Below are 15,536 nucleotides of genomic sequence, written 5' to 3'. Positions count from 1 at the left end.
CTCATCTCATAGCACTGTGAATAGACCAAAATAATAATGGAATTGCGAGGGACGTCCAAAATAAAACCTGAAAATGTGCATAATGTTTGAGCGAAATGTCATGATTTTTATCTGTAAGTACAAGAATATGGAAAATAATTTTGCAGCATCAGCAAATGACGCAATATTAAATGCTGCTTTTAAGATGGCGACCCCAATCACAGAATGGTTAACGCTGAATTTCAGGACTTTTCGTTCATCTTTTGTTTACAAAAGAGATAAAGGCTTTCATCGTGAAATAACTGGAACATATGGTTAGAATGTAATGTCTATAGCTCAGGTATATCATTGGATCAAAGACGATCATAACATGTTTGGAAATGAACCAAAATAGTGGTTGGACAAAAACGCACAATAGATCATAATTGTTATATTTGGCGAAATGTAAAGATGAATGGGGAGGGAGGGGGGTTGATTTGAAACTTGGAATTCAAAAAGAAAAAATAGAAAATAAAAAAATAAAACACTACTGATGAAATTGTCCATGATATATTGGAGTATAGAAAAGATTGAGTTACTCGTAGATGAGTTCCAAAAATGTTAACAGAATAACACAAACCAAACAGAGTGGAAGTTCTCTAAACGCTTCTGGAGCCATGCCAACAAGACGGTCTAGCTGAGACATACTTCATTGTTGGGCCGGATAAAGACTTTCAAGAAAAACATAATCTTATTACACATTTAAATACCTGTGATGAAACTTTGATCTACATGACAACTCCAGAGACAAAGCACGACTCAATATCTTATCCTGTCCGCAAATAAATATTTTTTAAAAATAAATAAAGTGCACAAATTGGAAAATGAATTTTACTCAGTTTTGTTTTTTAGTTTATCTATGTGCTTTACTGTAATATAACTTTGAAACGCACTCCTCATCCCTCCCTCTCTCTCTCTCTCTCTCTCTCTTTCTCTCTCTCTCTCTCTCTCTCTCTCCCTCTCTCCCTTGCACACAAACACATACATTTTACCTATAATGTTTGAACCATAATGCAAATGTAATCTAATATATTTCGTTTTCGTGTTTATCTAAAGAAGGCCAACGACCGAAACGTAGTTTACTTTATGTTGTATATTTTATAAGAGTATTTTTTTATTCCCTTTATTTTACTATGGGTTATTTTAATGGCAATGTATTTTGGGACAAAAGTGTGATTCTCTTTGCTATAATTTTACCGAAAGTACAGCTTACTAATGATAGAAATACTTGATTGTCTGAGAAACGCTTTGCATCGTAAAATACCTGAGCGCTGGCGTTTTACTTCAGCATGATAATGCAACTATTCACACTGCAAAGGTAACAAAGGAATGCTTTTAATGTAATGCACCGTCTGACGCCCACTTGATTGGGCCCTTAAAGCACCATTTAGGGGGAAAGAGGTTCGATGCAGAAGACAATCTTGTTGAGTAAATTAAAGATTGGTTTTAAAATCATGGAGCACAATTCTTTCGTTCGGGTATCTATTCCTTGTGGTCACACGAACAAAAATGCACTGTATTTGGAAAATTAGCAAATATATAATAAGTGAATTTCAAATGAATTAATTCAAAACATTTTTGAAGTTTGACAATATTTCGTGTTATTTTTGGACGTCCCTTGTATTTCAAATAGATAGCGCAATTGACTATAATAATGAACAGAAAAATATAAAGTTCAAAACAAGAACAAATAATTTTCTTATGACTGCTTTATTCCTTCAATCCAGATCACCCACGATGGCAGGTGGCATTTTTGCTATGGAACGAAAGTTTTTCTTCCAAATCGGTGCATATGATACTGGAATGGATGTTTGGGGAGGAGAGAATCTAGAGATGTCTTTCAGGGTTTGTTTTTGCAAAAGTAAATGATGTTATATTTGTGACATTGAAACTGGGGTTTGGTATAATTTCATGGTACAAAGTATTGAAAATTATGACTGAAAGATTATCGGACAGAAATAGGGCTAGAATTGCCATTACCTGCGATATGAACAGAACATTGTTTGAGAATATATTTCATAAAATATCTACTTTTGACCACGAGCCCAGTTATTGTTATATCTTTAAAAAGAGTACCGCATGTAGATATCGAGTGCGAGAAAAAAAAAACAAATAAAACAAACAAACCCGATAAAGTGTGATTGCCAGCAGCCGGGAAAACTATTAATTATGAGAGGCTCAACCTTTACCATCTTAGATATTTGTTCAAATTTATGTAACAAATTTTAAAGAAGTCTAGATATGTGAAAAAAAATATTGATCCTCGATTGTTTCATTAAACACACTGCACAAATGAAATTTCGAAAGAATTTAGGCTAGATAGACGTCAAATTCTCAAATCTTGTTGTGATATGTCGATCCCTCAATTTGTTTTATGATTTTTCCATTGATTTTCTTATGGCTTAAATAGTGTGTCGATCCAATGCATTTTGAATTCACTCTTTTAATTTTGTTTCTCTGTAAAACGTTGTACCACCATTATAAACCATCAATGACCAACTGCTGTAGTATATTGGATTCAATTCAGTGTTCATTGGAGGTCATTCACCTTTGTAAATAAATCGGATATGATTTCGTTCGCATTGAGAGTTATGTAACGTTTTTAGAAGAATAAAACCTATCAGACCAGTCATTTGTTTTTAACCAAACGGTTAACTTCTCACGCTAGTAACAATAATATTGTTAAACAATACGCAAGTTTGAAATTGTTTGATATCTTTTTTTAAAAATCGACTTTTGTATAACCAGCATAGTTTCTTAACTAATAAAGCAGGGTCATGTTGCTTATAAATAGTTGAATATTTCTGATGTCTACGTCTTATTTAAATAGCTTCATAATTTTTCCCGTGTTGTTTTTCTCTCGCACCCTCTCTCTCTCTCTCTCTCTCACTCTCTCTCTCTCTCCCTCTCTCTTTCTCTCTCTATCTATTTCCATCCATCTCTCTCTCAGTCACAAACTCACACACATGCCCACACACACACATGCATACACACATACACACACATGCACACACACAGACACACACACACACACATATATATATTCCTAAATTTCAAATTAACCAAAATGTTACTGTTTTGTAAATATTCAATAACCTTCTTTGGCAGCACTTGTAAATATATCAATCAGACGTAGAATGGTAGGAAATGTGTGTTCATTATTGTCAGAGTTAAAGATTAAAATCCTTTTTTAAAACTGTCAAAACCAAAACCTTTAAAACTCCCGATAAGTCATCTTAAAAATGAAAACTAAATTACTGAACATGATTCAAAATTATAATTATTGCGTTGTAAATAACCAAACCATTTTAGAATTCATCATTGTACGGATTGAGTTTACATGCAATACTTTGTCTTTTACCTACAGATTTGGATGTGTGGTGGGTCTTTGGAGATTCATCCTTGCTCTATTGTAGGCCATATATTTAGGCCAAAGCATCCTTATACTTTCCCAGGTATTCTATCTCCCTAAATCTGAATGATGTTTTAAAATGGACCTGTCGCCATTTTCTGACCAGAGATAATGGAAAGTCTTAAACTCTTGCTTTAGGATTTCCGAACGTATTCCCAACCGCTCCACGAGTAGTACGTATTGGGAACAACGTTTGAATTCCAACTGCAAGAGTGTAGGAAATCTTTTTTTCTACCCCTCATTTGATTCTAATTTCATTGTCTCTGAAAAAATATGACATTTAGATACAAAAATAATTACGATACTTGTTTTTTTTTTTAATCTAGACGTCTAGTCTTAGATACATTAAACGCTTGACAAACTCACGTCAAATTGTTATTGTAAACATGATATCATTGGGTGCTACTAGACTATATATGGAGAGTGGTAGAACAATACTATGTGTTTTTCTTCTTTCGTGGTTAAGGTAATAAAGACACTCATGGTATCAATTCGGCTCGTCTAGCAGATGTGTGGATGGATCGGTATAAACAGTTATTTTTCATGCACCGTAAAAACCTTTTGGTAAGTCAAGCAAGTTAATTAATGCAGAATACATTTCAATAACATAACAAATTAATCCAATGAGAAAACTATATATAACTGAATGCGCATAGATAAAGAAAGATATAGAGAAATGGAAAGAACAGCAGACAGTTAAATAGAAATTGGAGAGAGAGAGAGAGAGAGAGAGAGAGAGAGAGAGAGAGAGAGAGAGAGAGAGAGAGAGAGAGGGAGAGAGAGAGAGAGAGAGAGAGAGAGAGAGAGAGAGAGAGAGAGAAAGATCGATACTGAGAGATATAAGACATTAATAATAAAATAGATGGAACATAGCGCCTGGGGGTGAAGTATAGACACATCTCCTCTTTCCCTGCTTATCATGTTGACGTTTAAAACATTTCACAAATGATTTCATTCGAATGGTACATATATGAAGGTCTGACATCCGAACCCACTTATAAGCCTAGTTTAACATTGTTGTAAATGACAATATTTTGCATCATTTTTTGAGATTTTCATTACAACAAAGAGCCTATAAGGAATTGGGGTATCAGACCTGCAAATAAGTGCACGTCGATTGCACTAATTGCTAGCTAAACAATTTAAAAAAATGATAATATAAGTTCAAGATTATTAAATGTGAATGTTTCAGGCAGCGCACAAAACATAAAGAACTAAGTTGTGATTCATTCAGTTCTCTTGATAAACATCTACTTCATTTTTCATCACCACTATCATCATTTCTGTATTGTTTCTATCTTTATATACGTATTTAATCTCTCTCTCTCTCTCTCTCTCTCTCTCTCTCTCTCTCTCTCTCTCTCTCTCTCTACTTCGATACACCCCTCCCTTCTTCTTCTTCTTCTTCCTCCTCTTCTTCTTCTTCTTCTTCTTCTTCTTCTTCTTCTTCTTCTTCTTCTTCTTCTTCTTCTTCTTCTTCTTCTTCTCTCTCTCTCTTTCTCCCCCCATCTCTTTCCTCTTCTCTCTCGAACCTTCTCTTTTACCTTTCATTAATTGCTGTTCTTGTCCCTTTAAAACAATCATCAAAAATATCTTTGAGACGCATTATGAATATTTTAAGTTAAAACAAAATATTATCTATTTTTATTTTTATTGATTTGATTTGTAACCATTAGCCCGACGTGTAAATTTGTCGAGGAAAATTAATGCTCAAAGAAGAAAAAGAAGACGAAGCAGAAAAATAGTAGTAGTAGTAGCAGTAGTAGTAGTAGTAGTAGTAGTAGTAGTAGTAGTAGGAGGAGGAGGAGGAGGAGGAGGAGGAGGAGGAGGAGGAGGAGGAGGACGACGAGATGGATGAGGGGATGAAAGAGATAAACATAAGGAAAAAAAGTTTGTATTTTGCTCACAACTTAGCTCGTTTATTGCTTTATTCCAGAAAGTTTTTAATTATACAAGTAGATACCACTGATTGTACTATAGCTTGTTATTAATTTTGATATAACCAAAACACTGCTTGTGTTTTGATTTCACCAAAAATAAATACTACAAATCGTCACTCTTTAATAAAATAAATGTACTCTTTAATTTCAAAGTAGAGACTGTAAATAATATTTAGTTTATGCAAACAACATGGCTGTTGATTTTGTTTGGATAGTCAATGTAAATTACTTTTGAGGATTTATTTGAAAGGAGAGAGGTGGAGATGTGAATATGCAGTCGATAAAATTCAAATAAAGCAAAACATTTCATTACAGTCGTCATCTGCTGCTATCTTGCATCTTTTGTACTTTAAAAATCACTTGAAAATTTAGCCAGAAAACTCGTCATTCAAATATCGATCGAATACAATGGCAAAAATTATCATACCTGGAACTTTGGGTGTACGGTACTTGACTGGTTAATTGTATCATTATCAATTCTAATAGTATGAAATGTGTGTGTGTGTGTGTGTGTGTGTGTGTGTGTGTCTGTGTGTGTGTGTGCTCTCTGCATGTCACGGTTAATGATGTATGTTTGTACACCACATATACATGAGTACATGGAAGTTGAAATACATTCTTTACCACGTGTATCATTGTTGAAATCTTTAATTAATAGATGTATGACATTACTATTAATATTAAGGGCATTCAAGTGATTTTATCCTATTTTGCCCTATACCATATGATATGTTATGTTATGTTGACTCTAATGTCTATTCCAAGGGAAGAACCCAGGCGTCAACCGTAGTGCAGCGCCGCAAATTGATCTAGGGCGAGGTGACTTGCTCAAGGCCGCACAGGTCACCTCGCCCTGACTCAATTTGCGGCGCTCATTGCGGCTGACGCCTGCGTTATTCCAGTCATCCCTTGGAATATACCCTGGAGACAAATTGGAATGATTAAAGGAAAATTATATTGTTATATCTTTTACTTCGAATTATTTTGTTGGTCAATATGTTAAACCATACAATTTTGCTACTGCTAGTATAACTATATAATGTTATGTAGTGTTATGGTATTACATTACAATTTGATTTAAAATCTGTTTTTGTTTTATTAGGTTCTAAAGTATCTAAAAATTCATAAAAATGAGGAGAGAGTTTCGGAGATTTGCCAATCATAAAACATTGTTTTTGTTTTCTTTGTCGTTAAATTGCAGAAAACAGATTACGGCGACGTTTCAGACAGAAAACGCTTAAGGCAATTTCTGAAGTGCCATGACTTTAAATGGTACCTGGACAATGTATACCCACAGAAATTTATCCCAGACGAAAACGTCAGGGCATATGGAACGGTGAGGCCGAGTACCAATAACTTCCACTAGAATAGAAACGGTGTAAACAACACTGTTAAAAATTCTACTCTAGACTAAAAAGTTCGATAGAATGGAATAGGAATATTGATTTTTTTAAAAACTGATAACAACGCTAACATAATCACTTCTACTACTACTACTACTACTACTACTACTACTACTACTACTACTACTACTACTACTACTACTACTACTACTACTACTACTACTACCACTACTACCACGACTACTACTACTACTACTACTACTACTACTACTACTACTACTACTACTACTACTAATAATACTACTACTACTACTACCATTACAACTACCACTACTGCTACTACTACTACTACTACTACTACTACTACTACTACTACTACTACTACTACTACTACCACCACCCCTACTATCACTACCACGACTGCTACTACTATCACTACTACTACTACTACTACTACTACTACTACTACTACTACTACTACTACTAGTAGTAAAACTACTACTACTACTACTACTACTACTACTACTACTACTACTACTATTACTACTACTACTACTACTACTACTACTACTACTACTACTACTACTACTACTACTACTACTACTACTACTACTACTACTACTACTACTACTACCACGACCACGAAAAAAATGAATTCAATCGATTCAATCATGGCTAATAGACGAAATCAAATAATATATTATGTCATAATCTTATACATTGATGCATACCAAAATAAATAGGTAAATAATTTTTTTTTTTTTTAATTTAAAAAAAATAATAATAATAATAATAATTATAATAATAATATATAATAATAATAATAATAATAATAATAATAATAATAATAATAATAATAATAATAATAATAATAATATAATAATAATAATAATAATAATAATAATAAATAATATAATAATAATAATAATAGAATTTAAGAAAAAAGAAGTATGATGAAAAAACACATAAAATTGAAAGTGATATTAACCTGCTGGGACTGTAAAAGTAATCACCAAAAAATTAATATAGATCTAATGCATAATAAATTTCATACGTAACTTGATTTTCCGCTCTATTCTGTGCGTGCTTAGTAACCAAGCAAACTCGTCTTTTTTTTTACATTCCAAGATTCTATTACTTACAACAAGTACGTGCCAGATACTTCTCTGTCGTCTATTTGGTTTGTAATTAAGGTATTTATGTTTTTATAGATTTTATTGTTGGCCGAAGACGGGGTTTGAGCCCGATATGTTCCTTGTTTCGTATTTTTCTAAGCTATCATACTCATTTTAGTTTCAAACTTTTTTATAAAATTAAGATAAATGAGAAAGTTTCTATTTAATTCAATTAAAACATCCCATTATTTTTTCTTATTTCAGCTCCAGGTTGATAAGACGAATTTATGTTTAGACACTCTCCAGGGGGACGAAGAATTCACTCACAGTATGGGTGTATATTGGTGTCAACAGAACAGCGTCAATCCAAACCAGGTATTAATTCTTCTGCAACTACTCTTTAAAAAAATAATTTAAAAATGAGCTTTTAGATAGCGCGATATCCACTTCATGTGCTCAAGGCGCTTTACAAGAGGTCCCCGACCAACAGCAGCATGTAACATGTAAAACGGGTCATTACGCCTGTTAGGCGATATTACAATTTTATTTCCGACAGAGACAAGACTGTTAACGACCATGTACTCATTTTACACCTGAGTGAGGGAATGCGAGTCGAGTAAAGAGCCTTTTCCAAGGACCCAACTATGCGCCGAGCGAGGCTCGAACTCAGGACATCCGGATCCGAAAGCGAGTGTCATACCACTACTAGACCACATAGCCGCATAATCAGCAATTGTTTTTTCAAGGACAGTTAATACATGGTACGACTTAACATTCATAACCAATGATTTCAAAAGTATAAATCATTTTATAAAGGCAATCGGAAGAAAGATCCATAACTCGTGGATAAATTAATCATTGTAATATTTTTGATTGCTCATGATCTAAATGTAGATCATAGTTATGATCAAGGAATTTTTGCCCTGATCCATTTATTTCCCACAGGGTATTTAACCAGTTAATAACTGCCGTACTTTGGAAAAAAACACGTATTTAAAAAAAATTGGTGAGAAAACTCGTCCAAATATCAATCGATTTAAATGACCCTCATCCTGGTAATACTCGCAAACATGAAACTTCTCGAAGTTCAAGATTTGAGAATTATTTTTCATTTAAGGTCATTTAATAAAGCAATCAACATCTTAAGGACGAGTTTTCCAGCCAATTGTTTAAATACTCGTTTTTCTAAGTGCCCTCTGTTAACAGGTTAAAGACCTTTCATTTAAGTAACCTTTACTATGACATGCTAATTACGTTATATTGCCGAGATTTTGCAAACCACTTTTACATTTTAGCAAGAAATACTTTACTTCATGTGTGACAAGTCGTCTCAAAACTGTTTTGTTGTCGGAGTGAAGGAGATGGTGGAAATAGGATAGATTTTACTCATGAGTTCAGAGTCAAAGGGATAATAATGTAAGGTGTTTTTCTGGAGGTTTTAGAAGTAAAATTCACTCCTCAATAAAACTAATAAATTGGGATCAGATTTAAAAAAAAAACTCAAGCATTTATAAAGAAGATATATATCCACTAAACATGCTCACAACGCTTTGCAAGGAGTCCCTAGTCAACAGCAACACTTAACAAAGTAAGACGAGACATGAAGCCTGTTAGGCGATATTACTATTATTCCGACAAGTCAACGCTGTAAATGTCCAGGTACGTTGAGAGAATAGGAGCAACGAAACTTTTTCAAGGATTCAACTATGCGTCGCCTAGAGCGGGACTCGAACCCGGGACTTCCGATTCGAAGGATATCGCAACACCACATATCCCCCACATAAACCTTATTATTAAGTTATGTTTAAAATTTCATTTTATGTAACAGATTCATCCGACACAATACCGCATTAAGGGGGGGGGGGGGGGGGGGGCGGGGGGGGGGGGGGGGGGGGGGGGGGGGGGGGGGAGGGGGGAGAGACATTAAAAATGATGAATTTTGACCCAGTTTGCTAAAATTAGAATTTGGTGGGATGTTGTCATGTAACCATTTGTCTGCATAAAAATTTGAATGACAACTTCACCTTCAGTTTTTTTCGACCCAAAATAACGTATTTTGTGACCCATGATTAAATCCATGCCCATTTATAGTTTCAGTGGACTGATTTCATGAAAGAATATCAAATAGTCTTTATAACTAAGTAAAGGCAAAAAGATATCAATGAAAAGTAAAAAATCTCCTATCTCTTCAACAACCAATCACTTTGTACTTAATTATATCATGTGGTCACAATCCAATCAGAGAGCGAGAGGAGAGTTTTTCCCTAAACTAGTTTACTTCGACTTTTAAATGCGTTTTGCGTTTTTCTCAAAACTGAAATTTTCGTCACTAAAAACCTAACTCCTCCCTCAATTTTCAATCAATCCTCTTCAAACTTTCTATAAATGAGTGTTATACAAATATGCAGGTTCTCCAGAAGCCCGATTTAAAAAAAAATTATTTTATGAGTAATTTGCAATTATGTAACTTTTTTTTCAAGAGGAATAATCGAATAATAACTTTGTCCTTAATTTTTTAAAGATTCTAATTAAAAAATTAAAAATCGGATCTCTAGAGCCTCTTTCTTTTCCTTTTGTCTACCTGTGGTCAATATATTATGGCAATCGGTTGATAAACAAAAAAGCCTTTGACTTTTAAATGGTTGTTATTTATTTTCCAATATGGCGTCGTTTCCATAGCAACGGGCAACTTTTTATCGAAAAAAGTTGTATGCAATCATCCTTCCCAAACACATAGATGTATGACTGTGCAGAGAAGTTTAGGATATTTCATCAAATAAAAAAATGACCCTTTAGTGTCGCTCACCCCCCCCCCCCTCCTTTAAGACGCCTATCGCATTTTTTGAAGAGCATGACGTTTTCTAAATGTTACCTATCGTATAATAATGGTATTATGTCAAGATGAGTCTGATGTTAAAAATATCAAACAAAAATAAAATAGTCCTTCAGACCCATGAGGCCCATTGAGCAGGAATTTATCCCGGTTTCTATAGCGTGAAACTGAGACAATAGAAATTGCATGCTGCCCTTTGGATAGGACGCTAGTCTATTGCAAAGTGCTTTCCGCCAGATCCAATAGACCCAGCTCCCCATTTACTGCTGGGAGGACAGAGGAGTCGGAAAAAATCTCGACTGCACCCTGGATCGATCTTGGTTCCTTTGCTTGTGATGCGAGTGCTCTATCAACTGAGGTATCGGGACCCCTCTAACTACAATAAAACTAATATAGATATGAAATCTTGGTTTTTAGCAATCGTCAATACTATTGGACGAAGTGAACAAGTTCAAAGGTCTCTGAAATTAAAAATAGCAAAACAAGATGACAAACCTCCATACCCTAAAAAAAAAAAAGAACAGAGCAAAAAGAGTTTGGCCAAAAAAACTCTATTCATTCTCTTCAAACCAACATATGTAGCTCACCATCTCAGGCGGAATTATGTCGGGATGAATAGGGAACCTAAAGTGAATTTATAGTTGAAATAATAAGAAATTTAAATATTAGTATTCAGTTTTTGCAATGTAAGAAAACGTAAAGATTCTCCTCCATTAGAAATAGAAATTAACCTCGTTTCATATCAATTGTGGTTATCAATTAAATCTATTGATTTGAGTCCATCCCGACATAGACTGTTTTGTTAGATTTGTCATCTTGTTTTGCAATTTCGAATCCAGAGGGCTTTGAAACTGTGCATTTCGTTCAACAGTTCTAAAATTGAAAAACCTCTCTGACTATGACTATCATTTGTTACAATCTAAAAGCGAACTTGTCACATTTCACTTCTTTATTTTTTAAAGCTGTTTTCACTGACATATGACAACACGATTAGACACGAGGAAATTTGTCTGTATATTGCATTGCCAGCTCGTCAAAACTTTTATATCCAGGGGAAATTTTGTGATGATGTGCACAACATGAAATGGACTCATCACAAGGTAAATATATCGACGGACATAGCTCATTTCTATGATTTCATCTGCCTCTCCATTTATCGATTTGTAGTTTGCAATGTGCAATAAACAATATATTGTAACTTATCATAAAAAGGGATTTAAGGAACACTTGGTACATTTTAAAGTCCTGTTACTGGATATGAAATTCAATACGTGTCTCTTATATAGACAACCAAAGTAGGTTATAAATTAGCACATGACAGATGTTGTGTCATTAAATTAAAGTTCGCAAATTCAACTCAGTAGTTTAATCCAATAGAAAAAAAACTACGAGTATATTCGTTTAGTATAGCAGTTCTACAAATAAATATTTCTGATCATTTTCCATGAAAACTACAGGGACTAAAATAAAGTCAAATATAACAAAGAAATAGAAAAATAATAATAATAATGATAATAAGTAGTAGTAGTAGTAGTAGTAGTAGTAGTAGTAGTAGTAGTAGTAGTAGTAGTAGTAGTAGTAGTAGTAGTAGTAGTAGTAGTAGTAGTAGTAGTAGTAGTAGTAGTAGTAGTAGAGGAAGAAGAAGCAGTAGTAGAATTAGTAAGAAGAAGAAGAAGAAGAAGAAGAAGAAGAAGAAGAAGAAGAAGAAGAAGAAGAAGAAGAAGAAGAAGGAAGAAGTACATTTCCAATGTAAGAAGTCCATATTAATCGCTACGCCTTATTAAGACTGGATGATGATTATGGATATATTTTCATATTTAAAATTGTTACCTTTTATTTGAATTTAGGAAAACGGAACTTTGATTAATACAGCATCTGGATACTGTATAGACGCCTGGCAAGCGAAAAGTGGAGATCACGTGATGGCAAGGGAATGCGATGGGAGTCCCACTCAAAGGTGGACATTTCAACATTATTTGGACTAAATTCTTCTAGCTCTTGAGCTCTGAATTTCGGATTATGTCATCACAGCGAAAATAAATGTTTGATTCTTTAGATATTGTGAAAATATTACGTGTTGTTTTAATCAAATGTATGATTCCTTTGCATGATGGCATGACGTTTTTCCAGGTCATAAATCAAATGATTTAGAGTTTTGGAGAGAGTAAAATTCTTATTACATTGAATTTTTGAATGAATTAAGAAGGCATTTGAGCTTAAATGAGTTGCTTTATGTTGATAGGAAATACAATATATGGTGTAAAACAATTTCATTTTAATAAAGTACAATATTTTTTAAAACAATTATGTGAAATTACTTTTGTAAGGTGCATGATTTCTTCTTTTTTTTAAACAACAAAACATTTTATCATTTTAAAACAATATTAAAATGAAGTAATCATAAATCATCCAGCTTACAGTGATTGCTCGAGGTCAATGGATTCCCAATTTTGGTCAAATCATATAATCACAGCTAAGGAGAACTTATTTCTTTTAACAACAATCTATTGGTATCGAAATAATGGAACAGTTTATTGAGTACCCTTAAAACCCTTATTGACAAGGAAGAAAACACTCCAAATTTTATTCTCGGAAGATAATTTAACCTGCTTGATAGAGAATGGAAAAGCTAGCTTACAAATAAGATAACAACCACACTTATATAGTACAACAATCACCGCGAAAAGGGCGGAGATAAAATTGAATTGTATTTAAGTAAAGTCGTACAGTAACCAGGAAAAGAAAAGAACACGTTAGACATAGCCTACCCCTGACCACAATTCCAGCTAGTGGCAACACCTGATATTTATCCTGGAAGGAGTGACCACAATGCCGTTCTGCTCAATGTAAACATCAAAATCGAAACAAATATAATTCATCTTGTTTTACACTTCAAAATAAAAAGTGAGGTACAATTAATTGCAGTGAAGAGACATAATATTAACAATAATCTCCATATCTTTGAAAAACATACCTAAACACGATTCAAATACAAATTGAATAACTATTAAAGATATAATCACCGAGGTTATTTATAATACACACAAATAGATTAATTAACGAAAAGATTTATATACCTTGGATGAGACCAACGACGCTACAATGTCGCATAGTGAAATAAAAATGAAAAAGATTGACAATATTGCCCGAGATTTGCAGTATCCTTTACAAAGAGCTGGAGAATGAACATAACAAATATAGCAATCACCTTTTAGACATAAAAACAGAAGAAGACCAAGATGAAAGAACTAAGAACTTACAAAACACTTTTGTAAATACATACAATCAAAATAAAACGACCATACAGGTTACAGCTTCTCCGTTACCCTGATGGTACGGAAACATATAATACCGGGGGGAAAGCAAATCTTTTAAAGAAAAATAATGAAACTGTTTAAATAAAGAGGGTCTGAATTTGTCAACATAATTAGATGAAAATGACTTGCCGCCACAACCGAGAATCACAACCTGAGGCATCATAAAACTATTTAATGGTCTCAATACAAGGAAAATCTAAATAATCTGATAGATTCTATTCCGACTCATAATATTGAATACGAATCACCTATCGTTCTGTTTTGTCTTGCTATTATTCATGGGCCCATAAACCTTTTGCATTTTATAGATTCAGATTCAGATACCATTGTCGTTATTATTATCATTATTATTATCAACATCATCATCATCAACATTATCATCATCATCGTCATCATCATCATCAACAGCAATCATCATCATCATCATCATCATCATCATCATCATCATCATCATCATCATCATCATCATCAAAATCATCATCTGCATCATTAGTACATCATAAAATACAAACGAATTATTCTAATCGTGTCTTCAGCTCATTTTTCCTTTGAGTATGTAATTTTTAAACTTACAGACTGATTGAGTTTATCCACGTTTCCCTATTAGGAATAATGCGTAGAACATATAATTTACAATATATATATCTGAACATGGCATCCTTAGCTAAGCATTGCAATACGTAGGTTATGGGAGTCAGAATAATTCTATTTTCGTTCATCTTTTACATATTGTTACTATTTTGTTTGTCAAGATAGACAATAAACAGTTTGCTCTTTTATAGATGGAACGAAATTGACGTTACTCAGCTGTTTGTCATTGTTTTAGACAGCCTTGTTTAATTATTTGTTCTCGCCAATTTATATCAATCAAGGTTACACAGTTTTGTGTGTTGCTGCGTTATATACGAGTGGCGGATGTTGTGAATATTTTACCTAAACGCATGGCATCGATAGAATTGTGATAGCAAATTATAAATACTTGTTACTTATTGGAATTGTGTCAATGGCATTGATAAACGCTAATGCTGAAAAGTATGTGGACTGGCTCAAGCTGTCATGTAAAGCTGGGGATAATATTGTCTCGAGCATACATACTTATTTTAGCTTACCAATGAATCCAGGTTCTGTCACGATATATAACTTATTGCCATTCTACGTGGATAGAAAGGGTCAGTCAGTATCCAAACTGTAAGTCTGACTTCATAAACCAGTCTGTCATAAGTTTATATTTGGAAATTTCTATATAGATTGGATTATAATATTGGACAAGGTAGAAACGTCCTTGTGAGAGATTAACATTTAGATATAAATACACAGGATATTCAGAAGTCAGATGGACTAAATAACCCTTTATATGATGTGATAGAATATGATAATTAACCAGAATTAGTAGCAATCTATATATAAGAAAACGAAGCGTAATACCTTGACGGTCGACCGAGTAGAGATCCGGTGATTGGTCGAATACTTTGGGACGCTTGACTCACAATTCTGCACGAATAGATGGTGGCGGTAGATCTAAGAGGGTAATATTGTTATTTACCAAACATTTTTCCTG

General features: G+C 33.6%; 1 protein-coding gene across 1 annotated transcript in view; it reads left to right on the top strand.

The window, feature by feature from the left end:
• Nucleotides 1-14,771, top strand: part of LOC144965431 (putative N-acetylgalactosaminyltransferase 9) — a 22,726-nt gene extending 7,955 nt beyond the window's left edge. The window contains exons 5-11 of the mRNA XM_078900769.1: nucleotides 1,746-1,863; nucleotides 3,386-3,473; nucleotides 3,897-3,994; nucleotides 6,572-6,706; nucleotides 8,093-8,203; nucleotides 11,624-11,761; nucleotides 12,509-14,771. Of these exons, the coding sequence (XP_078756895.1) occupies nucleotides 1,746-1,863; nucleotides 3,386-3,473; nucleotides 3,897-3,994; nucleotides 6,572-6,706; nucleotides 8,093-8,203; nucleotides 11,624-11,761; nucleotides 12,509-12,646 (826 nt within the window). The 3' untranslated portion in view covers nucleotides 12,647-14,771. The remainder of the gene's footprint in view (nucleotides 1-1,745; nucleotides 1,864-3,385; nucleotides 3,474-3,896; nucleotides 3,995-6,571; nucleotides 6,707-8,092; nucleotides 8,204-11,623; nucleotides 11,762-12,508) is intronic.
• The last annotated feature ends 765 nt before the right edge of the window (nucleotides 14,772-15,536 follow it).

The sequence above is a fragment of the Berghia stephanieae genome, chromosome 2, assembly GCF_034508935.2.
Source record: "Berghia stephanieae isolate SIO BIC M18660-M18661 chromosome 2, UCSD_Bste_1.3, whole genome shotgun sequence".
NCBI lineage: Eukaryota > Metazoa > Mollusca > Gastropoda > Nudibranchia > Aeolidiidae > Berghia > Berghia stephanieae.
Note: the sequence above shows the minus strand (reverse complement) of the source record. Positions and strands in the feature narration are given on the sequence as shown.